The sequence below is a fragment of the Equus przewalskii genome, chromosome 3, assembly GCF_037783145.1.
Source record: "Equus przewalskii isolate Varuska chromosome 3, EquPr2, whole genome shotgun sequence".
Classification (NCBI taxonomy): domain Eukaryota; kingdom Metazoa; phylum Chordata; class Mammalia; order Perissodactyla; family Equidae; genus Equus; species Equus przewalskii.
Genome location: NC_091833.1, coordinates 1,328,964 through 1,352,094, shown reverse-complemented (window position 1 = coordinate 1,352,094; position 23,131 = coordinate 1,328,964). Strand labels below are relative to the sequence as shown.

The 23,131-nt window shown below is 41.9% G+C and overlaps 1 protein-coding gene across 21 annotated transcripts in view; it reads left to right on the top strand.

Moving 5' to 3' along the window:
- The first annotated feature begins 714 nt into the window (after positions 1-714).
- Positions 715-23,131, top strand: part of ABCC12 (ATP binding cassette subfamily C member 12) — a 74,649-nt gene continuing 52,232 nt past the window's right edge. For 5 of the 21 annotated variants that reach the window (XM_070613603.1, XM_070613611.1, XM_008538271.2 and 2 more), the window contains exons 1-4: positions 747-959; positions 1,936-2,060; positions 19,793-19,961; positions 21,970-22,125. In XM_070613603.1, the coding sequence (XP_070469704.1) occupies positions 19,843-19,961; positions 21,970-22,125 (275 nt within the window). In that variant the 5' untranslated portion in view covers positions 747-959; positions 1,936-2,060; positions 19,793-19,842. Of the gene's footprint in view, positions 960-1,935; positions 2,061-2,488; positions 3,112-19,792; positions 19,962-21,969; positions 22,126-23,131 lie in introns of all 21 variants that reach the window. The other 16 variants (XM_070613615.1, XM_070613612.1, XM_070613601.1 and 13 more) reach the window with 6 other exon arrangements.

Sequence of the window (23,131 nt, the reverse complement as noted above, 5' to 3'; positions counted from 1 at the left end):
AATTCTTAAAAATGAATCAATATGTGTTATTTCTGAATTTAGAGATTTTGCTCCCTCCACCCATTCCCTGGCCACTCTGGAATCCTTCAGACAACTCTGAGCTTGAGCATGAGTTCTGAGCAAGCCACCATGGCCTGGCACTTTGTTAAAGGGACTCAAGAAATCGGAAAAGATCTGAGCTCCAGGGTGTGCAAAGTGTGAAGTGAGATGAACAGGCAACTTTTATATGCTAGCGTTAGCTATGAGTGCCAGTCCCAGATTTACCTTTGATTCAGTTCAGGAGAAACACAGATGGAACTCAGATTGCCTTTCAATTTTGGTTGAATAAACGGGGACTGAGGGAATGAGGTTATCTCTGTTTGTGTGTTGGATTCTCCTCCCATGCCCTGGCCTTTGAGTTTATTTGCCTTTGCAGGAACGCGGAGGGGAAATGCATGCCTTCCGGGAGGCGGGTGCCTGGAATGGGCCAGGGGACTTGGCTCTGCACGCAGCCCGGCCCCAGGCCATCATGGAAAGCCTTCTGTTCCTTGGCTTCCTTATCTGTAGAATGTGGACTGGAGGAAGATTTCCTCCTCTTATACAAAGCTGTGGTGGGACAGGCTGTGCAAACACATTGCATGAGCTCTGATTGTCGCCGAAGGAGCTGAACTGTGCCGCAGTCCCATCCTGAGGGGCAGGGCACTTTAATGTGGGCAGAGGGAATGTTGGCCCCCCAGAGTTCCTTCCGTGGGCGTGGTAGGAGTGGCAGTTGAGTAGGGCAGTTGGAGAGGAGGGCTCCACACCGGTGCGACAAGGGAAGCCGAATCTGAGGTTTGTGGAGAGAAGGAGGCCCAGGCAACATGGCAGCAGGCAGTGCCCTCCCAGCCCCGTGGCTCCTGAGCCCTCCCCTCTCTTTCTAGTCCTCAGGCCACTAGTGTTTCCTCCCAGGGAAACCTGCTCTCTGCATCGATCTGCCCCAGGTAGTACTTGTGGACTTGGTCTCTAACCCTCAGGACAGGCTGTCGTAGGCGACACGGTGTCAGATGTGACTGCATGTGAACCTGTGAAAGGAAGTAGGGGCCTGGAGCCTCCCAGAGGGTGAGGGAGGCCCGGGCACTTCTGTTTGTGGAGCCCCCTGGTATTGCAAAAGAAAAAGTAGAAATGCCAAGGCAGGGTTTCCAAACCTGTGATACACAAAAGCTTACATTAAGTAAATGAAGCCTTTTCTCTCTCTCTCACACACAAACCACACACACACACACACACACACACACACACACACACACACATACACACACATACACACACACACACACTGTACTGGTTCACAATTTAATCAGAGGATTTTATTTTAAAGACACTTGAATTCCTGGTGCACCACGGTGTAGCTCACACTTCTGAAATGGGAGTTGTCACCTTTCTCCAATCTTGTCAGAACATCACTGCGACTGAATGGGTGGCCTCATTTGAAGACATTGTCTCAAGTCACCATTTAGGACCCTCTGGGGATGAGAGGACTTGACCAAAACTCCCCACTTGCCTTTCTGCACCCCCAGGCTGGCATTCTCTCACTAGCACTTGCTTCCCTCTGCCCTCTCTCCGCCTCCCTCTTTCCCCTCCAACACCAGCCCCACATCACTCATGGCTCCTTCTCCCAGGTCAGGCTGCCCACATGGGTGTGGACAGACAGGAGTGGACAGCTGGAGTGGACAGACAGGGGAGGAGAGGGGCGGGGGTGGAGGAATGCTCCCCACATCTTCTCCTCTGAGCTGAAGGCTGGTCAGGGGCTAAAGGAAGGGGCTGTGGGAGTGTGGGGGAGGGCATGAGATCATCAGATATTGGTAATTTTGGTGGCTTTAAATTAAAAGTGGATTTATTAAGAAGGGAACGGGGGCCATAGTCTCTTATCTGGGAAGAATTTTATGATTAAAAGTGATCTGTGTTTGCTTGACGCAGGGAACTCCTAAAGAAGGACTAAGGGCACCCAGGCAAACTGAGAACCCAATTGTTGAACAAGGCATTGTTAATTGCTAATTGTCTGGGTTAGAGAGGCAGACATGGAACATAAGTGAGCCAGGCAGGTAGGTGTGGAAATTATTTCTTCTTGAAATGCCTTCTAGATATCTTTGTTCTCTGTCTTTAGAGAGAGACAAGGATAGAGCAAAATGAATCTACTCTAAGGAGAACAGCAGTGCAGAGGTAGTGATAAATGCTAAGTCACCCAGAGCCCCAGAGTCAGGGAGACAATAAAGAGTGGTGGGGATTGTGGCTAACTTAAGCTAGTATGCCCTCCCAAAAGGGGTGACTGCTGCTCAGCATGAGCTGCGTGTAGCTCATGAGCATACAGAGCTCCCGAGGTTTTGGCACCAGCCAGAGGTCTATCTTCTTTTAATGTAGTATCTCCTAGTTCAAATTAAGAAAATTTTAAAAACTTTGTAGGTCAAATCAAATGGACCTGCAGGGTGTATGTGGTCTGTAATCCACAGTTTGTGTCCTCTGCTCTAAACAGAGACCTTCCTGTTTCTGCCTTGTCCAGTCTACTGAGATCAGGTTAGGATCACCCCCCAGCAAGCAGAGAAATGCACCATGGACCTCTTTCCATCTTCTGCCGACCCTCAGATGCTCTGAGTAGAGACAGGCATGCCAGGAACAGAGTCCTGATGGCTGCAGAGGCCGTAGCCTCGTCAGGTTCTCACCCCTTCCAGCTCTCATCAGTGACTTCCTACCCCCACTCGATGACAGCCAGCAAGCAAATTTGTGACTCCAGGCAGCTCGTCACTCCTGGCAAAGGATGGCGTGACAGACGGGGACAGGGACGTTAGCCAAAGCACACTTCCTGATTTAAAAATTCTCACTTTCCTCCTGGGGCTGCCAAATTTAGCAAAGTGCCATTCCAGCTGCGTGCTTCCAAGCTGCCGTAGGTAATCGTAACTCTGCACTCCCTGTGGAGTGCTCAGGAAATTACCCCCAGCACAAGTGTCCTGTGCACTCTGACTACCCGAGCCTGGACAGGGAGGCCTGGTCTCCTGTGTTTGGCATCTTGGAATCTGGACTGCTTAAAATAAGCTGATGACAGCTTGCTGCCAGGACTCCTTGCCATCAGAAAAGTGATAAAAATAACAGAAGTCGGAGGTAAGGGTTCTCCAGGCACGGTGAGGCCCACCCTCTCGGAAAAAGGCTCAGGATCGGAGGGGTGGGGCCATTTAGCCTGGACAAGAGAGGAATCGCAAATGGGTTGCTGGGGTGAGCATAGGGACACGACAATGATCTTCAAGTATCCGAGGGAACATAAAGAGGGCCTGGGCCCTGGGAGCAGAGCAACTCTTAGAGGAAAATCACCTTCAGTCCCACAGAAGGAAAGCAATTCTTCCCCTTTAGAGCTATTTCCTTAAAAAGGGTTCATTTTTATTTTGGAATGATTTCAAACTTACTGAAAAGTAACAAGAATAATGCTAAGAAATCCTAACTACCCTTCTCGCTGATTTGCCAAATAACATTTTGCCACATTTGCTTTAACATGCTCTCTCGATGCATAATTGTTATTTTTCTGAGACATTTGAGAGTCAGTTGCAGACATTTTGCTCCATCATCTCTAAATACTTCGGTAGGTACTTCCTAAGAATAAGGACATTCTCTTACATAGCCATAATTATCAAAATCATTAGTTATCAAATTGTACAATTATCAAAATGAGGAAATTTTACTTTGATTTAATACTATTCTGTAACCTCCAGTCCATATTCAAACTTCCCCAGTTGTCCCATTCGCATCCTTGGTTTTGCTCCTGGTCCGGGATGCAGTGCAGGATTGAGCTGTCATCTCTCTCGTTGCCTTTGATCTGGAACGTTTCCTCACCTTTCTTTGTCTTTCATGATACCAACATTTTTGGAGGGCACAGACCAGTGGCTTTTGGATGTTATTCTGGGCTTGTCTGATGTTTCCTCACGACTAGATTCAGGTTATCCACGGTTTGCGAAGATGCTGCATGAGGGCCATCCTGAGAAGAAGTGACGGGGGCCTGTGGCAGAGTGTGTTGAATAACAGTCTGGCTGGCCAGAGGGAAATGCCCACTTGACGTGCTGTCGGCCATGTCTGACGGCTTTTTGGATTCTTTTGATTCTTGGATGCTGGGATTCTTTCTCCTCAAAATGATTTCAGCTGGTTTCAGAACTTGGCGCGAGCTCTTTCTTCTTCATCGACTAATCTGCTTTCCTACATCTGCTTAGACCAACCTGGGCAGCTCTTGGCAGCGCAGGCAGGGAAGCGGCCCAGGGGCAGTGGGAGGCCACGGCAGCTGCTGAGGGACCACAGCTTGGCTGCTCACAGCCCGTGTTGTGGCAGGAACAGGGAGGAAGGGAACGCGATAGGGAGACTCTGTGTACACGGCTGTGCCCGTGCCCAGATTTCCCCTCCTCCTGCCTCTCTGGTCAGGGGTGGATCTCATTTGTTCAGGGACCCAGGGACCCACCGAGGAGCAACAGGCCAGTTTCTTTACTTTTCTCAGTCTGAGTGTCCCTGCCGTAGCTCTCAGCCTTCCACTGTCTTCCTGCAGCAAATCCAGGAAAACCACGGGGCATGGCACTCTGGCTGGAAGAAGCTGTCATGGGCCCTCTGGTAAACGGACAAATGGAGGTCTTGTTGGGAAGGCTGGGGACACCTTCAGCAGGGCTGGGCCATGCAGGGGCCAGGGGACTGCTGGCTGCATAAGCAGGAGAAGATTAAAGGCCGTTCACCGCTGTTCCTAGCCTCGTCACTCTTGACTCTCTGGCCCAGGCCTCGCACACCTGGTTCCCTTAGGAGCCTCACTATACAGCAGCCACACACTCAGTGTCAGCTGAATGTCTCCCCTGGGCTTTCTCTCAAGCTCTCCTTCTTTCCTCCCGTCTCTCTTCCAACCACCCAGCTCTAGTCTCACTTCCCGTAAGAAATCCTCCCTAACTTTGTGCTCCTCCCAGGCCACACTGATCTCTCCTTCCTCAGAACTCGGGTGGCGCAGGTGGTCTGCACAGAGCACGGACAGCCTGGCTCCTGGGCGTACGTCCCCAAACATACGGTTCAATAGTACAACGTCATGAGACAATCCCTGTGTGATTTCCCAGAATTCATTCCTCTACCTTAAAGAGGTAACCATCAGCTTGAAGTTGGTGTATATTTTTCTCATTCGTTTTTTAAAAATAAACTTGAATTTTTAAGGACAGCTTTAGATTTACAAAAAAATTGTGAAAATAGTACAGAAGATTCCCACTATTATTAACAATTTGCATTAGTATGGTACATGTGTTATGATTAATGAACATTATTAACTAGCATACATACTTTATTTAGCTTCCCTTAGTTTTTACTTAATGTCCCTTTCCTGTTCCAGGACCCCATCCAGGACACCACATTACATTCAGCCATCATGTTTCCTTAGGCTCCTCTTGGCTGTGACAATTTCTCAGACTCTCCTTGTTTTTGATGACCTTGACAGTTTGGAGGAGGACTGGTCAGGTATTTTGCAGAATGTCCCTCAACTAGGGTTTATCTGATGTTTTTCTCATGATTAGGCAGCAGTCATGGGTTTTGGGGAGGAAGACCCCAGAGGCGAAGTGCCCTTTTCATCCCATCATATCAAGGGCACACGCTGTCAACATGACTTATCATTGTTCATGTTGACCTTGATCACCTGGGTGAGGTAACATTTGTCAGGTTTCACCACTATAAAGTTATTTTTTCCCCTTTTCCATATTGTGGTATCTCTTGGAAGCACCGTATTCTATTGGATTCAGTTATTTCTCACAGGGCTGTGTGTTGGCAGTCCTGATGCTGCTGTCTATGTTGACCGGAATTGAATTAAGTGAACGGCGGGTGGATGCTGAGAGCCGGGTTGCTCACGTTTGCAGTGGGATTTACAGATAGGCAAGGGAAAGAGGCTGGAATTACGATAGTTATAGTAACGGGTTACAGATGGAGAGTCAGTGGGAACTCATGTTTTAGACTAAAACAGATTCAGATCATTACATACAGAAATAATTTTAGGTGTGTCTATATATACTAGTTAATATAAACACGTATATTTCCTTGCTTTGTCAGCTGAGAGAACCTAGAGGCAGTAAATATCCCAGTAACAAAGGACACACCTAGTGCCCGGATCTTTGTTTTGAATACCATTCTCCAATAAAAGGAATCAGGGCCACTTGGAGAAATGAAATTCTACTACAAATATATTTATCAGTAAGTGAATATATTGTTCTGCAAGGATGTGAACTTTACGCAAATGGTGATCAGAGTGTATGAATTTTCCCACAACTTGCTTTTGCTCTCTCAATTTATCACGTGTGGTATTTACATAGGTTGATCTGTGGATTGAGTTCATTCATTGTTACTGTTGAATAGTAATATACTGTAATTATATTATACAATTCGTCCACTTTCCTATTGATGGATGTTTTTGATGTTACAAATAGAGCTGCTGCAAATGATCCTACAAAAGAGGCACAGAAGCATTTTCACATGAGATTCCATCCTCTGGATTATTTGCTTGTGTTTTTCTAGATTGAACTTCAGTGTTGACGCCCGTGAGTATGAGGGGAGAGAGGCTAGCAGAGGTAGGGAAAATCTGTGTGGATAATGGAAGGGAGCATGCAAGGTTTGTGCCCACTCTGCATAACTTCTTGAACAGGCAGAATTTGTTCACAGCATGTATATGCCTAAGGAGGAGAATTGCTGACTATGTTAGTAAGATAATTTTCAACTTGACTGGATAACATCAAATTGCTTTATAAATTAGTTGTACAATTTTTACTCCCATCAGCAGAGTTTAAGAGCTGCTGTGCTCCATACATGTGCCAAGACTTACAATTTTTAGGCTTTTAAATATCGCCCGTCTGAAGAATGAGAAATAGCTCTTACTGTGGTTGTGGTTTTAACTCACACTTCCCTAATACTCAAACATTGAGCATTTTTGTGTGTGTATATTTGGCTCATCTGTGAATCACTTGCCTGTTGGTATCTTCTGTCCACTTCTCTGATTGACTGTCCTTAGTTATGGATGTATTGAGCATTCTCTGTAAATTTTGTACACTAATTCTTTGTAGTCAAATGAATCACACTTATACCACCATGTTGCTTCTCTTCTTAATCTTAAATTTTTAAAGAATTTTGTAATCTTTGTAAAAATTGAGTCTTTGATTAATACAATTTGTCACTCTTGATGTTCACCTGATTGAGGTAATGTTAGTCAGGTTTCTCCACTGTAAAATTGCTCATTTTTCCCCTTTTCTGTCTTGTGCTATACTCTTGGAAGCACTATATTCTGGTTGATAAAGTTGTTTCTCAGAGGAGTATGGGCTGACAATTCTGATACTGTTAACATGGTCTTTTTTTCCATCCTTTTACTTTCAACCTATTGGTGTCTTTATATTTCAAATGCATCTCGTGTAGACAGCATATCACTGGGGTTTGCTTTTGTATCCAGTCTGACAATCTCTGCTTTTTAATTGAAGCATTTACTGCATTTATATTTAGTATAATTATTGATATGGTTGGGTGTAAGTCTGTCAGCTTGCTGTTTGCCTTCTATTTGTCCCTTCTGTTTGTTATTCCTGTGTTTCTCCTTGCCTACCCTTTCTGGATTAATCTACTATTTGGCGCTCCATTTTATTTTCTTGACTGACTTCTTCCTCTTGACTCTGTGTGCCTGTGTTCTCTAGGGCTAACATTATGCTGTGGTTTACATTTTCATGTGTGTTATTGTCTGCTATTTCTCCCTTTCTGGAAAGAGGAGTTGTAGCTTAGACTTCTCTCATACTCTTCACTATTCACTCATTTTTCAACATATTACTGTGAAACATCTACTATGTACAGGGACCATCTAGGTATTGGAACACACCTGTGAACAAGACAGACATGAAGCCACAGTAAGTGGGGAAGTTTTCCTAGAGGAAGAAATATCTGAACTGAACCTTGAAGCCCAACAGGAACCAGCTAAGTGAAGGGGGGATATTAGATTGTTCCAGGTTGTGGCAAGGGTGAGTACAAAGACCCAGAGGCAGAAGCAATTGGCAGTTTGTTCAGGGAGCAGTAAGACGTTCAGCGTGGCTGGGGTGCAATGTTAGGTGGTGCAAATGGAGTGTGGAGTGCAATGCAGGTTGCTAAGAAGCTTAGGGAATCCCTGTTTGGTAACTTCTGATTTTTTCATTGAATTGGGAATCTAGAGCCTAGTCTGTAGTATTCATGTCATTACATTCATTAATTGAGTAATTGAAGAGATTTTGAGCAGAATTATTGCCTATAAAACACGTGCCCCATCCAGCTGTCTATAATGCCTCAGTTTCCATTTTGGGGGATTTGTCTTTTAGAGATGAAGATGTTTTGCTTTTCAAATTCTGTTGTAAGAAAGAATATATTATTCCAGAGGAGCGCTTCCTGTAACATAATATAAGCAATAGATTTTCTAGGGTTGTTGGAGAAGAGAGGGGGACTCAGCTGACCTGCGTCTAGACTGTCTGGATGAGATGGTGCCACCCGTTTACATAGACTCTTTTCCCCAGCTTTATTGAGATATAATTGACATATGATATTGCAAAAGTTTAAGGTATACAATGTGTTGATTTGGTACATGTATATATTGCAACAATTCTACCCAGTCACATAATTACTATTTCTCTTTTGAGGTGAGAGCATTTAACATTTACTCCTTTAGCAACTTTCAAGCATATAATACAGTATTGTTAACTATAATCACCATTACATTGGATCCCCAAAATTTATTCATCTTATCACTGGAAGTTTGCATCCTTGGACCAACATCTCCCCATCTCCCCCACCTGCAGCCCCTGGCAATCACCATTCTACTCTCTGTTTCTGTGAGTTCAGCTTTTTTAGATTCCATGTATAAGTGATATCATACAGTGTTTATCTTTCTCTGTCTGTCATTTCATTTAGCATAATGTCCTCAAGGTCCATCCATGTTGTCTCAAAGGGACAGATTTCCTTCTTTCTCATGGCTGAATAATATTCCATTATACATATGTATATAAATATATGTATGTATCTATATGTATGTATATGTACACACACACACACACACACACACACCCCACATCTTCTTTATTCTTTCACCCATAGATGGACACTTGGGTCATTTCTACATCTTGGCTATTGTGCTGCAATGAACATGGGGGTACAGATATTTCTTCAAGATCCTCATTCCATTTTCTTTGGATACATGCCCAGTACTGGAATTGCTGGATCATATTTTAGATCTATTTTTACTTTATTGGGGGACCTCCATATTGTTTTCCATAGTGGCTGTACCAATTTACATTCCCACCAACAGTGCGCAAGATTCCCTTTTCCCCAAGTCCTTGCCAGCACTTGTTTTCTCTCACCTTTTTGATGGTAGCCCTTCCAATAGGTGTGAGGTGATGTCTGCTGTGCTTTTGGTTTGCTTTCCCCGATGATTAGTAATGCTGAGCACCCTTTCATGTATCTGTTGGCCGTTGTATATCTTCGCTGGAAAAGTGTCTATTCAGCTCCTCTGCCCATTTTTTAATCACATGGGTGTGTGTGTGCGTGTGTGGGTTTTGCTAGTGATATGAGTTCCTTATATATTTTGGATATTAACCCGTTATCAGATATATTATTTAAAAATTTTTCTCCCATTCCGTAAGTTGCCTTTTCACTTTGTTGATTGCTTCTCTTGCTGTGCAGAAACTTTTAATTTGATGTAGTCCCTCAATTATTTTTGCTTTTTATTTTGCTTGTGCTTCTGGTATCATATTAAAAGAAATTGTTGCCAAGAACAGTGTCAAAGTGCTTTTCCCCTATTTTCTTCCAGGAGTTTTATGGTTTAAGGTATTATGTTTAAGTCTTTAATCCATTTTGAGTTAATTTTGCCAGTGGTGTAAGATAGAGGTTAATTTCATTCTTCTGCATGTGATTATCCCGTTTCCCCAACACCATTTATTAAAGAGACTATCCTTTCCCCATTAAGTATTCTTGACTCCTATGTGATATATTAGTTGACTGTATATGTAAAGGTTTATTTCTGGGCTCTCAATTCTGTTCTATTGGTCTATGTATCCATTTTTATACCAGTACCATACTGCTTTGATTACTATAGCTTTGTCCTAGACCTTGAAATCAGGAAGTGTCATGCCTCCAGCTTTGTTCTTTCTTAGGACTGCTTTGGCCATTCAGGGTCTTTTGTGGTTTCATACAAATTTTAGGATTTTTTTCTATTTCTGTGAAAAATGCCATTAGAATGTTGATAGGGATTGAACTGAATCTGTAGATGGCTTTGGATTGTGTGGACATTTTCACAGTATTTTTTCGGTCCATGAACATAGGATATCTTTCCATTTGTTTGCATCTTCAATTTCTTTCCTCAAAGTCTTGTAGTTTTCAGTGTACAGATCTTTCACCTCCTTGGTTAAATTTATTCATAAGTATTTTATTGTTTTTGATGCTATTGTGAATGGGATTGTTTTCTTTATTTCTTTTTCAGATATTTTGTTGTTAGTGTATAGAAACACAACTGATTTCTATATGTTGAGTTTTTATCCTGCAACTTTACTGAATTCATTGATTAGTGCTAATAGGGTTTTTGGTGGAAACTTTAGGATTTCACAATATATGTAAATCAAACCGTCATATTGTATGTCTTAAACTTATACAGTGATATATCAATTATTTCTCAATAAAACTGGAAAAAAAGAATATTTTCTATATATCATACACCTGCAAACAGAAACAATTTTCCTTCTTCCTTTACAATTTGGATGCCTTTTTTTTCCTTTCTTGCATAATTGCTATGGCTAAGACTTCCAGTACTGTGTTGAACGAAAGTGTGAGAGTGGGCATCCTTGTCTTGTTCCTGATCTTAGATGAGAAGTTTTCGACCTTTCACCATTGAGGATGATGTTAGGTGTGAGCTTGTTGTATACAGCCTTTATTATGTTCAGGTGCATTTCTTCTATACCCAATTTGTTGACAGTTTTTATCACGGACAAATGTTGTATTTTGTAAAATGCTTGTTCTACATCTATTGAAGTGGTAATATGATTTTTATCTTTTATCCTATTAATATGGTATATCACATTTATTGATTTACATGTAATAAACCATTCTTGCATCACAGGGATAAATCCCGCTTGATCATAGCATATGATCCTTTTAATGTGCTGTTGAATTCAGTTTGAAAATATTTTTCTTGAGAATATTTGCATCTATATTCAGAGATATTGGCCTGTGGTGTCTTTTTTTTGGCAATGTCCTTGCCTGGCTTTCGTATCAGGGTGATGCTGGCTTCATAAAATGATTTTGCGAATATTTCCTCCTCTTCAACATTTTGGAAGACTGTGAGAAGAATTGGCATTAACTCTTCTTCAAATGTGTGGTGGAATTCTCTAGAGAAACCATCAGATTCTGGGCTTTTCTTTGTTGGGAGGTTTTTGATTACTGATACAATGTTTTTACTAGTAATCGGTCTGTTTAGGTTTTCTATTTCTTCATGAATCAGTCTTAGAAGGTTGTATGTTTCTATGAATTTACCCATTTCTTCTTGGTTATCCTATTTGTTGGTGTATAATTGTTCATAGTGGTCTCTTATGATCCTCTGTATTTCTGTGATGTCAGTTGTAATGTCTACTCTTTCTTTTATGATTTTATTTATTTGAGTCTTTCTTTTTTTCTTAGTCTAGCTAAAAGTTTGTCAATTTTGTTTGTCTTTTCAAAAAACCATCTCTTAGTTCCATTGCTCCTTTCTGTTGTTTTTCTGGTCGCTATTTCATGTATTTCTGCTCTGATCTTTGTTATCTCCTTCTTTCTGCTAATTTTGGGCTTAGTTTGTTCTTTTTTTAGTTCTTTGAGGTGAAAAGTTAGCTTGTTTATTTGAGATCTTTCTTTTTTAATAATGTAGGAGTTTATCACTATAAACTTCGGTCTTGGAACTACTTTTGCTGCATCTCATAGGTTTTTTTTTTTTTGAGTTCATAGTAGTTTACATCATTGTGAAATTTCAGTTGTACATTATTTCCTGTCTGTCACCACATTAGTGCTCCCCTTCACCTCCTGTGTTCACCCCCCACCTCCTTTCCCCTGGAAACCACTGAACTGTTTTCTTTGTCCATGTGCTTGTTTATATTTCCACATATGAGTGAAATTATCTAGTGTTTGTCCCTCTCAGTCTCACTTATTTTGCTAAGCATAATTCCCTCCAGGTCTTTCCATGTTGTTGCAAATGGGATGAATTTGTCTTTTTTATGGCTGAGTAGTATTCCATTGTATATATATACACCACATCTTTATCTGATCATCAGTCAATGGACACTTGGATAGTTTCCATGTCTTGGCTATTGTGAATAGTACTGCAATGAACATGGGGTGCATATGTTACTTTGGATTGCTGATTTCAAATTGTTTGGGTAGATACCCAGTAGTGAGATAGCTGGGTCATATGGTATTCCTACTTTTAGTTTTTTGAGGAGTCTCCATACTGTTTTCCATATTGGCTGCACCAGTTTGCATTCCCACCAGCAGTGTATGAGGGTTCCCTTCTCTCCACACCCTCTCCAACATTCATTATTTTTAGTCTTAGTGATTATAGCCATTTTAACAGGCATAAGGTGGTATCTTAGTATAGTTTTGATTTGCATTTCCCTGATGATTAGTGATGTTGAACATCTTTTCCTGTGTTTATTGGCCATCTGTATATCTTCTTTGAGAAAATGTCTGTTCATATCCTCTGCCCATTTTTGTTTTTTTATTGTTCAGTTGTGTGAGTTCCTTACATATTATGGAGATTAACCCCTTGTCAGATATATGATTTGCAAAGATTTTCTCCCAATTTGTGGGTTGTCTTTTTTGTTTTGATCCTAGATTATTTTGCCTTGCAGGAGCTTTTTAGTCTGATGAAGTCCCACTTGTTTATTTTTCCTTTTGTTTCCCTTGTGTGAGAGGACATGGTATTTGAAAAGATCCTTTTAAGTTTGATGTCAAAGAGTGTACTACACATATTATCTTCCAGGAGTTTTATGGTTTCAGGACTTCAAGTCTTTGATCCATTTTGAGTTTATTATTGTGTGTGGCGTGAGATAATGGTCTACTTTCATTCTTTTGTATGTGGCTGTCCAGTTTTCCCAACACCATTTATTGAAGAGACTATCTCTTCTCCATTGTATGTTCTTGGCACCTTTGTTGAAGATTAGCTGGCCGTATATGTGCCGTTTTATTTCTGGGCTTTCAGTTCTGTTCCATTGATCTGTGTGCCTGTTTTTGTACCAGTACCATGCCATTTTGGTCACTATGGCTTTGTAGTACATTTTGAAGTCAGAGATTGTGATGCCTCCAGCTTTGTTCTTTTTTTCTCAGTATTGCTTCAGCAATTTGGGGTCTTTGGTTACCCCATATGAATTTTAGGATTCTTTGTTCTATTTCCGTGAAGAATGTCATTGGGATTCTGATTGGGATTGCAGTGAATCTGTAGATTGTTTTGGGTAGTATGGACATTTTAACTATGTTTATTCTTCCAATCCATGTGCATGGAGTCTCTTTCCATCTCTTTATGTCATCATCTATTTCTTTCAATGATGTCTTTTAATTTTCATTGTATAAGTCCTTCACCTCCTTCGTTAAATTTATTCCTAGGTACTTTATTCTTTTGTTTGCGATTGTAAATGGAATTATATTCTTGAGTTCTCTTTCTGTAAGTTTTTTATTACAGAAATGCAACTGATTTTTGTAAGTTGATTTTGTACCCCTCGACTTTACTGCAGTTGTTAATTATTTCTAATAGTTTTCCAATGGATTCTTTGGGGTTTTCCATATATAAGATCGTGTCATCTGCAAATGGTGAGAATTTCACTTCTTCACTGCCTATTTGGATTCCTTTTATTCCTTTCTCTTGCCTAATTGGTCTCGCCAAAACCTCCAGTACTATGTTGAATAAGAGTGGTGATAGAGGGCATCCTTGTCTTGTTCCTGTTGTCAGAGGGATTGCGTTCAGTTTTTCCCCATTGAGTATGATGTTGGCTGTGGGTGTGTCATATATGACCTTTATTATGTTGAGGTAATTTCCTTCTATCCCCCTTTTGTTAAGAGATTTTATCATAAATGGTTGTTGGATCTTGTCAAATGCTTTCTCTGCATCTATTGAGATGATTATGTGGTTTTTATTCCTCATTTTGTTGATGTGGTGTATCATGTTAATTGATTTGCAAATGTTGAACTATCCCTGTGTCCCTGGAATAAATCCCACTTGATCATGATGTATGATCTTTTTGATGTATTGCTGTATTTGGGTTGCCAAAATTTTGTTGAGGATTTTTGCATCTATGTTCATCAGCAATATTGGCTTATAGTTTTTCTTTTTGTGTTGTCCTTGTCAGGCATTGGTATCAGAGTGATGTTGGCCTCATAGAATGCATTAAGAAGCGTTCCATATTCCCTAATTTTTTGGATTAGCTTTAGAAGGATAGGTATTAAATCCTCTCTGAAAGTTTGGTAGAATTCCTCAGGGAAGCCATCTGGTCCTGGGCTTTTATTCTTTGGGATGCTTTTGATTGCTGTTTCAATCTCTTTACTTGTGATTGGTCTATTCAGATTATCCATTTCTTCTTGATTCAGCTTTGGGAGGTTGTAAGAGTCTAATAATTTATTTCCTCTAGATTGTCCATTTTGTTGGCATATAATTTTTTGTAGCATTCTTTTATAATCTGTTGTATTTCTGTGGTATCCATTGTTATTTTTCCTCTTTCATTCTAATTTTATTTATCTGAGCTTTCTCTCTTTTTTTCTTTGTAAGTCTGGCTAAGGGGTTGTTAATTTTGTTTATCTTCTCAAAGAACCAGCTGTTTGTTTCATTGATCCTTTCTACTGCCTTTTTTGTTTCAATAGCATTTGTTTCTGCTCTGATTTTTATTATTTCTCTCCTTCTGTTAACTTTGGGCTTTGTTTGTTCTTCTTTTTCTAATTCAGTTAAGTATAGTTTGAGATTGCTTATTTGGGTTCTTGTTTGTTAAGGTGAGCCTGTATTGCGATGAATTTCCCTCTTAATACAGCTTTTGCTGCACCCCACATGTTTTGGTATGTTGTGTTTCCATTTTCATTTGTTTCAAGATATTTTTTAAAATTTCCCTTTGATTTCTTCTTTGACTTATTTGTTGTTCAGAAATGTGTTGTTTAATTTCCACATATTTGTGAATTTTCCAGCTTTCCTCTTGTTATTGATTTCTAATTTCATACCATTGTGGTCTAAAAAGATAGTTGGTATGATGTCGACATTCTTAAATTTGTTAAGACTTGTTTTTTGATCTATGATGATCTATCCTGGAGAATGTTCTGTGTGCATTTCAGAAGAATGTGTATCCCACTGCCACTGGATGGAATGTTTTGCATGTGTTTGTTAAGTCCATTTGGTCTAAAGTATGTTCAAGTCCAATGTTTCCTTGTTGATTTTCTATCTGGATGACCTATCTAATGTTGAAAGTGGGGTGTTGAAGTCCTCTAGTATTATTGTATTACTGTCTATTTTTCCTTTCAGATCTGTTAGTATTTGCTTAATATATTTCAGTGCTCCAATATTGGGTGTACATATATATTTACTATTATTGTATCTTCTTGATGAATTGACCCCTTTATCGTTACGTAATAACCTTCTTTAACTCTTGTTATAGTTTTCAGCTTGAAGTCTATTTTTTTTTGTTTTGTTTTAAGTGTGACTACCTCTGCTCTCTTTTGGTTTTCACTTATAGGGAATAGCTTTTTCCATCCCTTCACTTTGAGCCTATGTGTGTCCTTAAAGCTGAAATGAGAGTCTTGTGGGAAGCATATAATTGGGTCTCATTTTTTTAAATCCATCAAGCCGCTCTGCCTTTTTATTCAAGAATGCAATCTATTTACATTAAGAGTAGTCATTGCTAGGTAAGGACTTACTAATGTTGCCTTATTGTTTTCTGGCTATTTAGTAGTTTCCTTGTTCTTTTCTTCCTCACCTGCTGCCTTCTTTTGTGAATTAATGATTTTCTGTAGTGGTATGCTTCAGTTCCCTTCTCTTTATCTTTTGTGAATCTACTTTAGGTTTTTGCTTTGTAGTTAACATGAGGCTTACATAAAGCGTCTTATAGACATAATATTCTATTTTATGCTGATAACTTAATTTTGATTGCATACAAAAGCTATACCCTTTTAATCTCCCCTTTTATATTTTTGATATCACAATTTACCTCTTTTTATATCATGCATTCATTCACAAATTATTGTGGCTATAGTTATTTTTAATACTCTTGTCCTTTAACCTTTATACTAGAATTGAGTGGTTAAAATGCATTAGAGTATTCCGGATTTGACCATATACTTACCTTTACCAATGTGTTGGATATTTTCATATGTTTTTATGTTACTAATTGGTGTCCTTTAATTTCAACCCGAAGAACTCCTTTCAGCATTTCTTGTAAGGCAGGAACATGGTGATGAGCTCCCCCAGCTTTTGTGGGAAAGTGTTTATTTCTTCTTTATTTCTGAAGGGTAACTTTCCCAGATAGAATATTTTTGGTTGGCAGTTTTTTTCTTTCAACTGTTTGAATATATCATCCCACTCTCTCCTGGCCTGCAAGGTTTCTGCTGAGAAATTCGTGTCTAGCCTTATGAGGGTTCCCTTGTAAGTTACAAGCTTTTTCTCTTGCTGCTTTTAAGATTCCTTGCATTTGATTTCTAACAGTTTTCTTATAATGTGTCCTGGAGAGCAGCTCTTTAAGCAGCATTTGTTTGGTGACCTGTGAGCTTCATGAACTGGGACATCCAAACCTCTCTCCAGACTTGGGACATTCTCAGCCATTATTTCTCTAAATAAGCTTTCTACTCCCTCTTCCTCTCTTCTCTTTCTGGAACTGCAATAATTTTAAAATTAATTCTTCTGATGGTATTCCATAGGTCATGTTGATTTTCTTCCCTCTTTTTCATTCTTGTTTCTTTGTTCTCCTCTGACTGGATATTTTCCAAGTTCTTTTCTTCTAACTCACAGATTCTCCTTGCTGTTGATACTCTTGATTACAGTTTTCACTTCATTTGTTGTATTCTTCAACTCAAGTATTTCCTTTTAATGATGTCTTTCTCTTTGCTAAACTTTTCATTTTGCTCACGTATTGTTTTCCTGATTTGGTTGAATTGTCTTTCCGTGTTTTCTTGTAGCTCATTGAGTTTTCCTTAAACAGTTACAGATCTTCCTCAGCTTATAATGGGGTTACATCATGATAAACCCATTGTAGTTGAAAATATCATAAACAGAAAGTGCATTTAATATACCTCACCTGCTGAACCTCATAGCTTACCCTAGCCTACCTTAAACATGCTCAGAACACTTACATCAACCTACACTTGGGTAAAATCATCTAACACAAAGCCTATTTTATAATAAAGTGTTAAATATCTCATGTAACTTATCAAATACTTTACTGAAAGTGAAAAACAGAATGGTTTTATATGTCCGAAATGGTTGTAAGCATATCAGTTCTTTACCCTGTGATCACATGGCTGGTTGGGAGCTGTGGCTTGCCATTGCTGACCAGCATTGTCAGAGAGTATTGTACTGCAAATCACCAGCTGAGGAAAAGATCAAAATTTGAAGTACAGTTTCTATTGAATGCATATTGATTTCACACCATCATAAAGTTGAACCATCGTAAGTCAAGGACCATCTGCGTTTTGAATTTATCAGGTGATTTCCATGTCTTTGGGATTGGTTAATGGAAGACTGTTGCTGTCCTTTGGTGGTGTCACGTTCCTTGAAGTTTTGCACTGCTGTCTTTGCGTCTGAAGTGCAGTCACCCCTCCAGTCTTTACTGACTGCTTTTGAGAGAGAAGTACCTACTGTCAACCCTGCTAGGAATTCTGAGGCTTCCTCAGACCTTCTATGGATTCATCTGCTCCATGCTTCTTGCTCTGTCTTGTGACAGAATTCTTAAGCTTGCATGATTTCTCTCCATCCTGCAACACACCAAGCCAGGTGCTGACAGCCTCCCTTTTGTTTTTCCAAAGCTGGCACTAAAGCTCAAGTTTATGGTCTCTCCCTGGCCCAGAGATTTGCACCAGCTTTCTGTGCATACTCACTAGTTGTCTGCCAAGGCTCACTCTTGCTGCTGCCATTGGGATGCTCAGAGGCAGCCGGTGACAGGGTGGGCAGCATGTGTAGGTGTGATGAGCAGAGTGCTGAGGGTGCCCATGGGCCAGTTTGGGGCATCCATGGGTCCAGTGGCTTGTGGGCAGGCTTCTTGATGGAGTTTGTGATGAAATTAGTAGAGTTTGTGTTTAATGCCCTCCAAGAGTCCTATTTGCCACTCTTCTAACCTCTTCTTGCTCCCCCCTGACTAGTCATGTAGCCCACAGTTCAGTTCTCTGGATGTGGTGAAAGAGAAATGGGCTTCTATGTCGGTGTCTTGCACAGCTGGGGAAGCTGGGTGCTCACTCATATGCTTTCACACTTCTCTACTGGAAGCTGGACTTCCCCAAAGCTTCTCTCATCCATGGGTGACTGTCTAAGACAGTGTTTTCTAGGGGCTCCTGGACCATGGCTGAGAGGGACTCGAGCCGGTTCATGGGCCACATCCAGGTCCACATCTGGGACTGAGGTCTGTATGCATATTACCTGATGCATGCGTGGGTGAAACTCCTTCCACGTCCTTTGGCATATGGTGTTGGATCCCACAGCTCCCAGAAAGGCACTTTTGTTCATGGATGGGTGCCAAATTGTAGTCATTGGGCATGGGTGGTGGGAAACGTGAATGAGGGAAATCTTAATCAGCCATGAAGCTGATGTTGCTACTACTCTTGAGTAAGTTTCTTTCCCTCTCTGGGCCTCTGTTTCATCTTCTGTACAATGAGGAGTTTGTAAAAGATTGCATCTGAAGACACTTTCAACTCTGACATGCCATGGGTTTATCAACCACTAAAATCTTTATGGGAGTTGGTTTATTTGATGTTTTAGCCATTAGGCCTGCAGAGAGAAATCACGGGATAGGACCCTCATTTATTTGTAATACTGAGGCCTCTGGTTACAAATGATAGCAACCAATTCAAGATAGTTTATGTAACAAAGCAGAATTTATCTATAGGATATGGGAAGGGTGATGTCATGGCACCCAGAGGAAAGAATAGAGCTGGGACTCAGGAAAGGGTTGGAACAAGGGGTAGGAAAACCTTTAAGGACTGTTCTCTCTTTTTCAGGTTTAGGTGATTTGTGAGTAGGGTGGTTGGTTTATGGATTGGACAGGTGCTCCAACAAATTTCCTCTCCACCTGGATTGTTAGTTTTCCTTTTAGGGGGCGGTCACAGAAGTGGGAGGAATGTGGGATTGTTCAGATGTGCCTTGTCCTGACATGCGGCCTCGTTGAAGTTCTCTGACCCTTGGGTATGGCGCAGGGGTATTTAGATGCACGAGTTCCTGGGTATCTGAGAGAATAAGGGAGAAAAAGTGGTGTGTGTGTGATGAAATTCACCCTGGATCACACTAAGACAGCAAATCCAGCTTCTTGGGGATCTTTTGCCAGACTTGGCCTTAGGCTTGGCCATGGGCTGGCTCCTGACAGGAAACCTATAATAGGCTTTTCTGCTCCCAGTCAACCCAAAAGGGGAAAGAAGAGGGACTGAATGTCTTTGCTAAAAAGGAAGTCTCATGCTGGAGTTGAGGGATGTGGCAGGGCTTCTGGCCACAGTCTCCCATAACTGTGGAAAGCTAATTGGTGAAACCAGCTCTGAGAGATTGGAGCAAGGGAGCTGGTCTGGATGGAGTAGAGGGGTCCTGATCCTACTCCAGAGTATCCTCATCTCTCTGCTGCAGAGTGAAGGTGTCCATAGTTCAAGAGCCCAGGGGTCCAGACTACTATCAGGATGGTGGGTGAAGGCCCCTACCTCATCTCAGATCTGGACCGGCGAGGCCAGCGGAGATCCTTTGCAGAGAGATATGACCCCAGCCTGAAGACCATGATCCCATTGAGACCCTATGCAAGGTAAGCCAGGAGGAAGATTGGAGGGAGCCCAAGGCAGAACCTCCAGGAATGGTTTCCAGTTTATCAGGAGAGTGGTCACTACCTCTGCTCCCCATGCTGCTGCTCTATATGCTTGTCCTTTTGTCTTTCCATGCATCCATCCATCCATTCAACCATCCATCCATTTATTCATTTACTGACCACACACTTCTTGACTCCTCCTGTCCTTTGGTGAGAGGGAGAAAATAGCTAATGCTTAAGGAGAGCTTTCCACGTGCCAGGACCTGTCCAAGTGCTTTATAAACGTCCTCTCATTCACTCCTCACAGTCACCCTGAAGGTACTGTTATTATCTTTGTCTTAGGGTAAGGAAGTGAGGCCCAGAGAAGTTAAGTAACTTGCCCAAAGTTACTCAGACAGATTTTGCTATATAACAAACCACCTCAATGCTTAGTAGCCTAAAACAATTGCCATTTATTTAGCTTACCATTTTATGGATGGGTCAGCAACTTGGACTTAGTCTAGTTGAGTGCTTCATCTGGTCTTGACCAGGCTTACATATGCATCTACAGGTCAGGAAGGTGGCTTTGCTTCTGAGGGTTGGCTGGGCTGTTGACTGGTACAGTGGGGGCAAGTGGACCACAGGGTTGTCACCCTCCAGCAGGCTAGCCTGGGCTTGATCATGTAGTAACGCAGCAGGCTGCCAAGAGGAGGAATCAAAGTACATAGGGCTTTTTGAGACTCAGGCTCATAACTGGTACACCATTTTTTCCCACTACATTCTCAGTCATAGCAAGCCACAAGTCAGACCAGATTCACGGTATGAAGAAACAGACTCGACCTCTTGATGAAAGGAGCTGCAAGGACACATTCTAAGGGCCCCGAAACAGACAGTGAGAAGAGGCACGGCATACATTTGAGATGGGGCGCTGTCAACATGAGCCTGAGCTTGTACAACACTGTCCTCCGTAGCTGAGATCAGAGGTGGATGTGACAGGAGTCTGTGACTCAGGGCATCTTGACACCATCTTTTACAGATAGAAAGCTCTTGCAGGGCCTGGAATATGATCAACACTCAGTAACTGAGTAGATAATACTCTGTGTCTCTGACTTTTATTCCATCTTAGGTGGTTAATTCCTCAAGGGCAAAAACATGTTCTTTTCCTCGTTCTTCTTTTCTTCTTCCTCTTCCTCCTATTCTCCTTTCCCCTTCCTTTCACCTCCCCCGCCCTCCTTCTTTATCTGCTACCTGATATTTATGTAGCACTTTACATGTATTAATCCATTCCACCCTCACAATAAACCGTGAATTTGCCTCCAGCTCTTGGCTCCTGGGGAAGCCTCACCCCCACTGTGGCACACCCTGCTCCGGACCTTCCGCATCCTCCTGAGAGCACACGACACGCACCCAACTCCTCTGACAGTCAGCACCCAGGTCTCCATTTCCTCACAGCAAATGGAGCAGGTGTCCTCTTTCCCATGGGATGGTCAGGAGTCTCCAACCTTGGTAAATGTTCTCCAACTGGCTCACTGAAAGAATTCCCTGGTTGTAGCATTTATCAGTTTTTAGGGGGTAAATACTTCTACCATGGCTGATTTTAAGCTACTAATGTGATGTCCCTGAGGGCAAAGTTGGGAAGAGATGCTCCATAGCACCCTATTGTATATGGTATTTCCGCTACACACGTACGATAGACTTAGATAATCAAAAGAGCATAGACACCAGTAAAATAATTAGGAAGTGATGAGTTTTGAGTATTTAATGCCTTTGTTTTTAAGATAATTTATCTGAATTTATATAATCTAGTTTGTAATATTGGCTGTGTTTAACAACTGATTTGCAAAATTTTTGAAAATTTAGCGATCGCCTCTTTCAAGCTGGTATGGCATGCTGCTGCTCGAAGTGCTGATGGCCGCGAGTCACAGGTTCTGAGAGCGGCTGTGGTTATTACTGCAGTTACGAATTCAAGTCAGGGACTCAGGGCAAGGACTCCAATGTCCTGGAACACTGAGCGTCTCATTTGTCTCAGGTTGGCGCCCAACCCCATAGACGATGCAGGGCTCCTCTCCTTCGCCACGTTTTCCTGGCTCACACCGGCCATGGTCAGAGGCTACAAGCACACGCTGAGTGTGGACACCCTGCCCCCGCTGTCGCCGTATGACTCATCTGACACCAACGCCAAAAGGTACCAGGATTTGCTTGGGTCACCTCTGGAGGGGAGCCCACCCTAGGTAGGGGCCTGTGAGCCCTTTTGTGTGCCCATTTCCCTGGTATGGAAACTGACACCCATGAATCCTGAGATGGGGGCAGGGCTGACTATACTTCTGGGTCCAAACTCTTGGGAGGTAAGGATTGGGGAGAGCTGTGGGTAGAAAGGTCTGCTTGTGAGCTATGGCCTGAGGCTGAGGACCATGTGGCAAGGCTGTGAGCAGTTTGTAGGAGCACCACGGCAGGACAGCGGTGGAAGGGTCTCACTCTGCTCGTGCTGCTCCGACCCCCCAGCTGCTGCACATGGTTCCAGGTGTCAGGTTTTGTTTCACTGTAAAAATCATTATTGGACTTTTATATTATGAAGTACGTCTAGAGTGAACCAACGAAACTGCCAACGTGTGACAATTTTGACCTGCAAAAATGTAAATTTCATTGGTTCAACCTAATTCACGTTCACTACAAAAGTGTTAGGGCAAGGGAGGTTCCAGCAGGAGAGTCCCCACCATGCTCCCACTCCACTCCACGGAAGTGGGCACCGTTAAATGCTCTGCGCTTCTGTCCAGAATCGTTTCTACTCTGATTAAGCGTATCCTGTGCTACCACCTTCAGCAGATCAATGCCTCTTCTTCTTCCGGCCTTCTCACAGGGTCATGTTTTTTTCCTTTATACAAAAAATGAAGTGTGCTAGATAATGGTTAACTATTTTGCTATTTTCAGTTAAGAGTTTATCAAGACTTTTCCATATCAGCACAAAGACATCAACTCCACTCTAACAGCTGTGTTAAACTCTGAGGTTCTGATGAACCACAATGTCTTAAACGCTGGAAGGGTCTCAAAGCCCTCTCCCTGTGTTTACTTCTTCTGGAACCCCTGTTCTTTGTCCACATGAGGTAAATAAAGTACAAGGCCTAGCCTGGAGTCTATGCTTAAAGGCCTAGGAGTTTCAGTCACAGTCTTGCAATTGCTTCCACGGCTGTGCT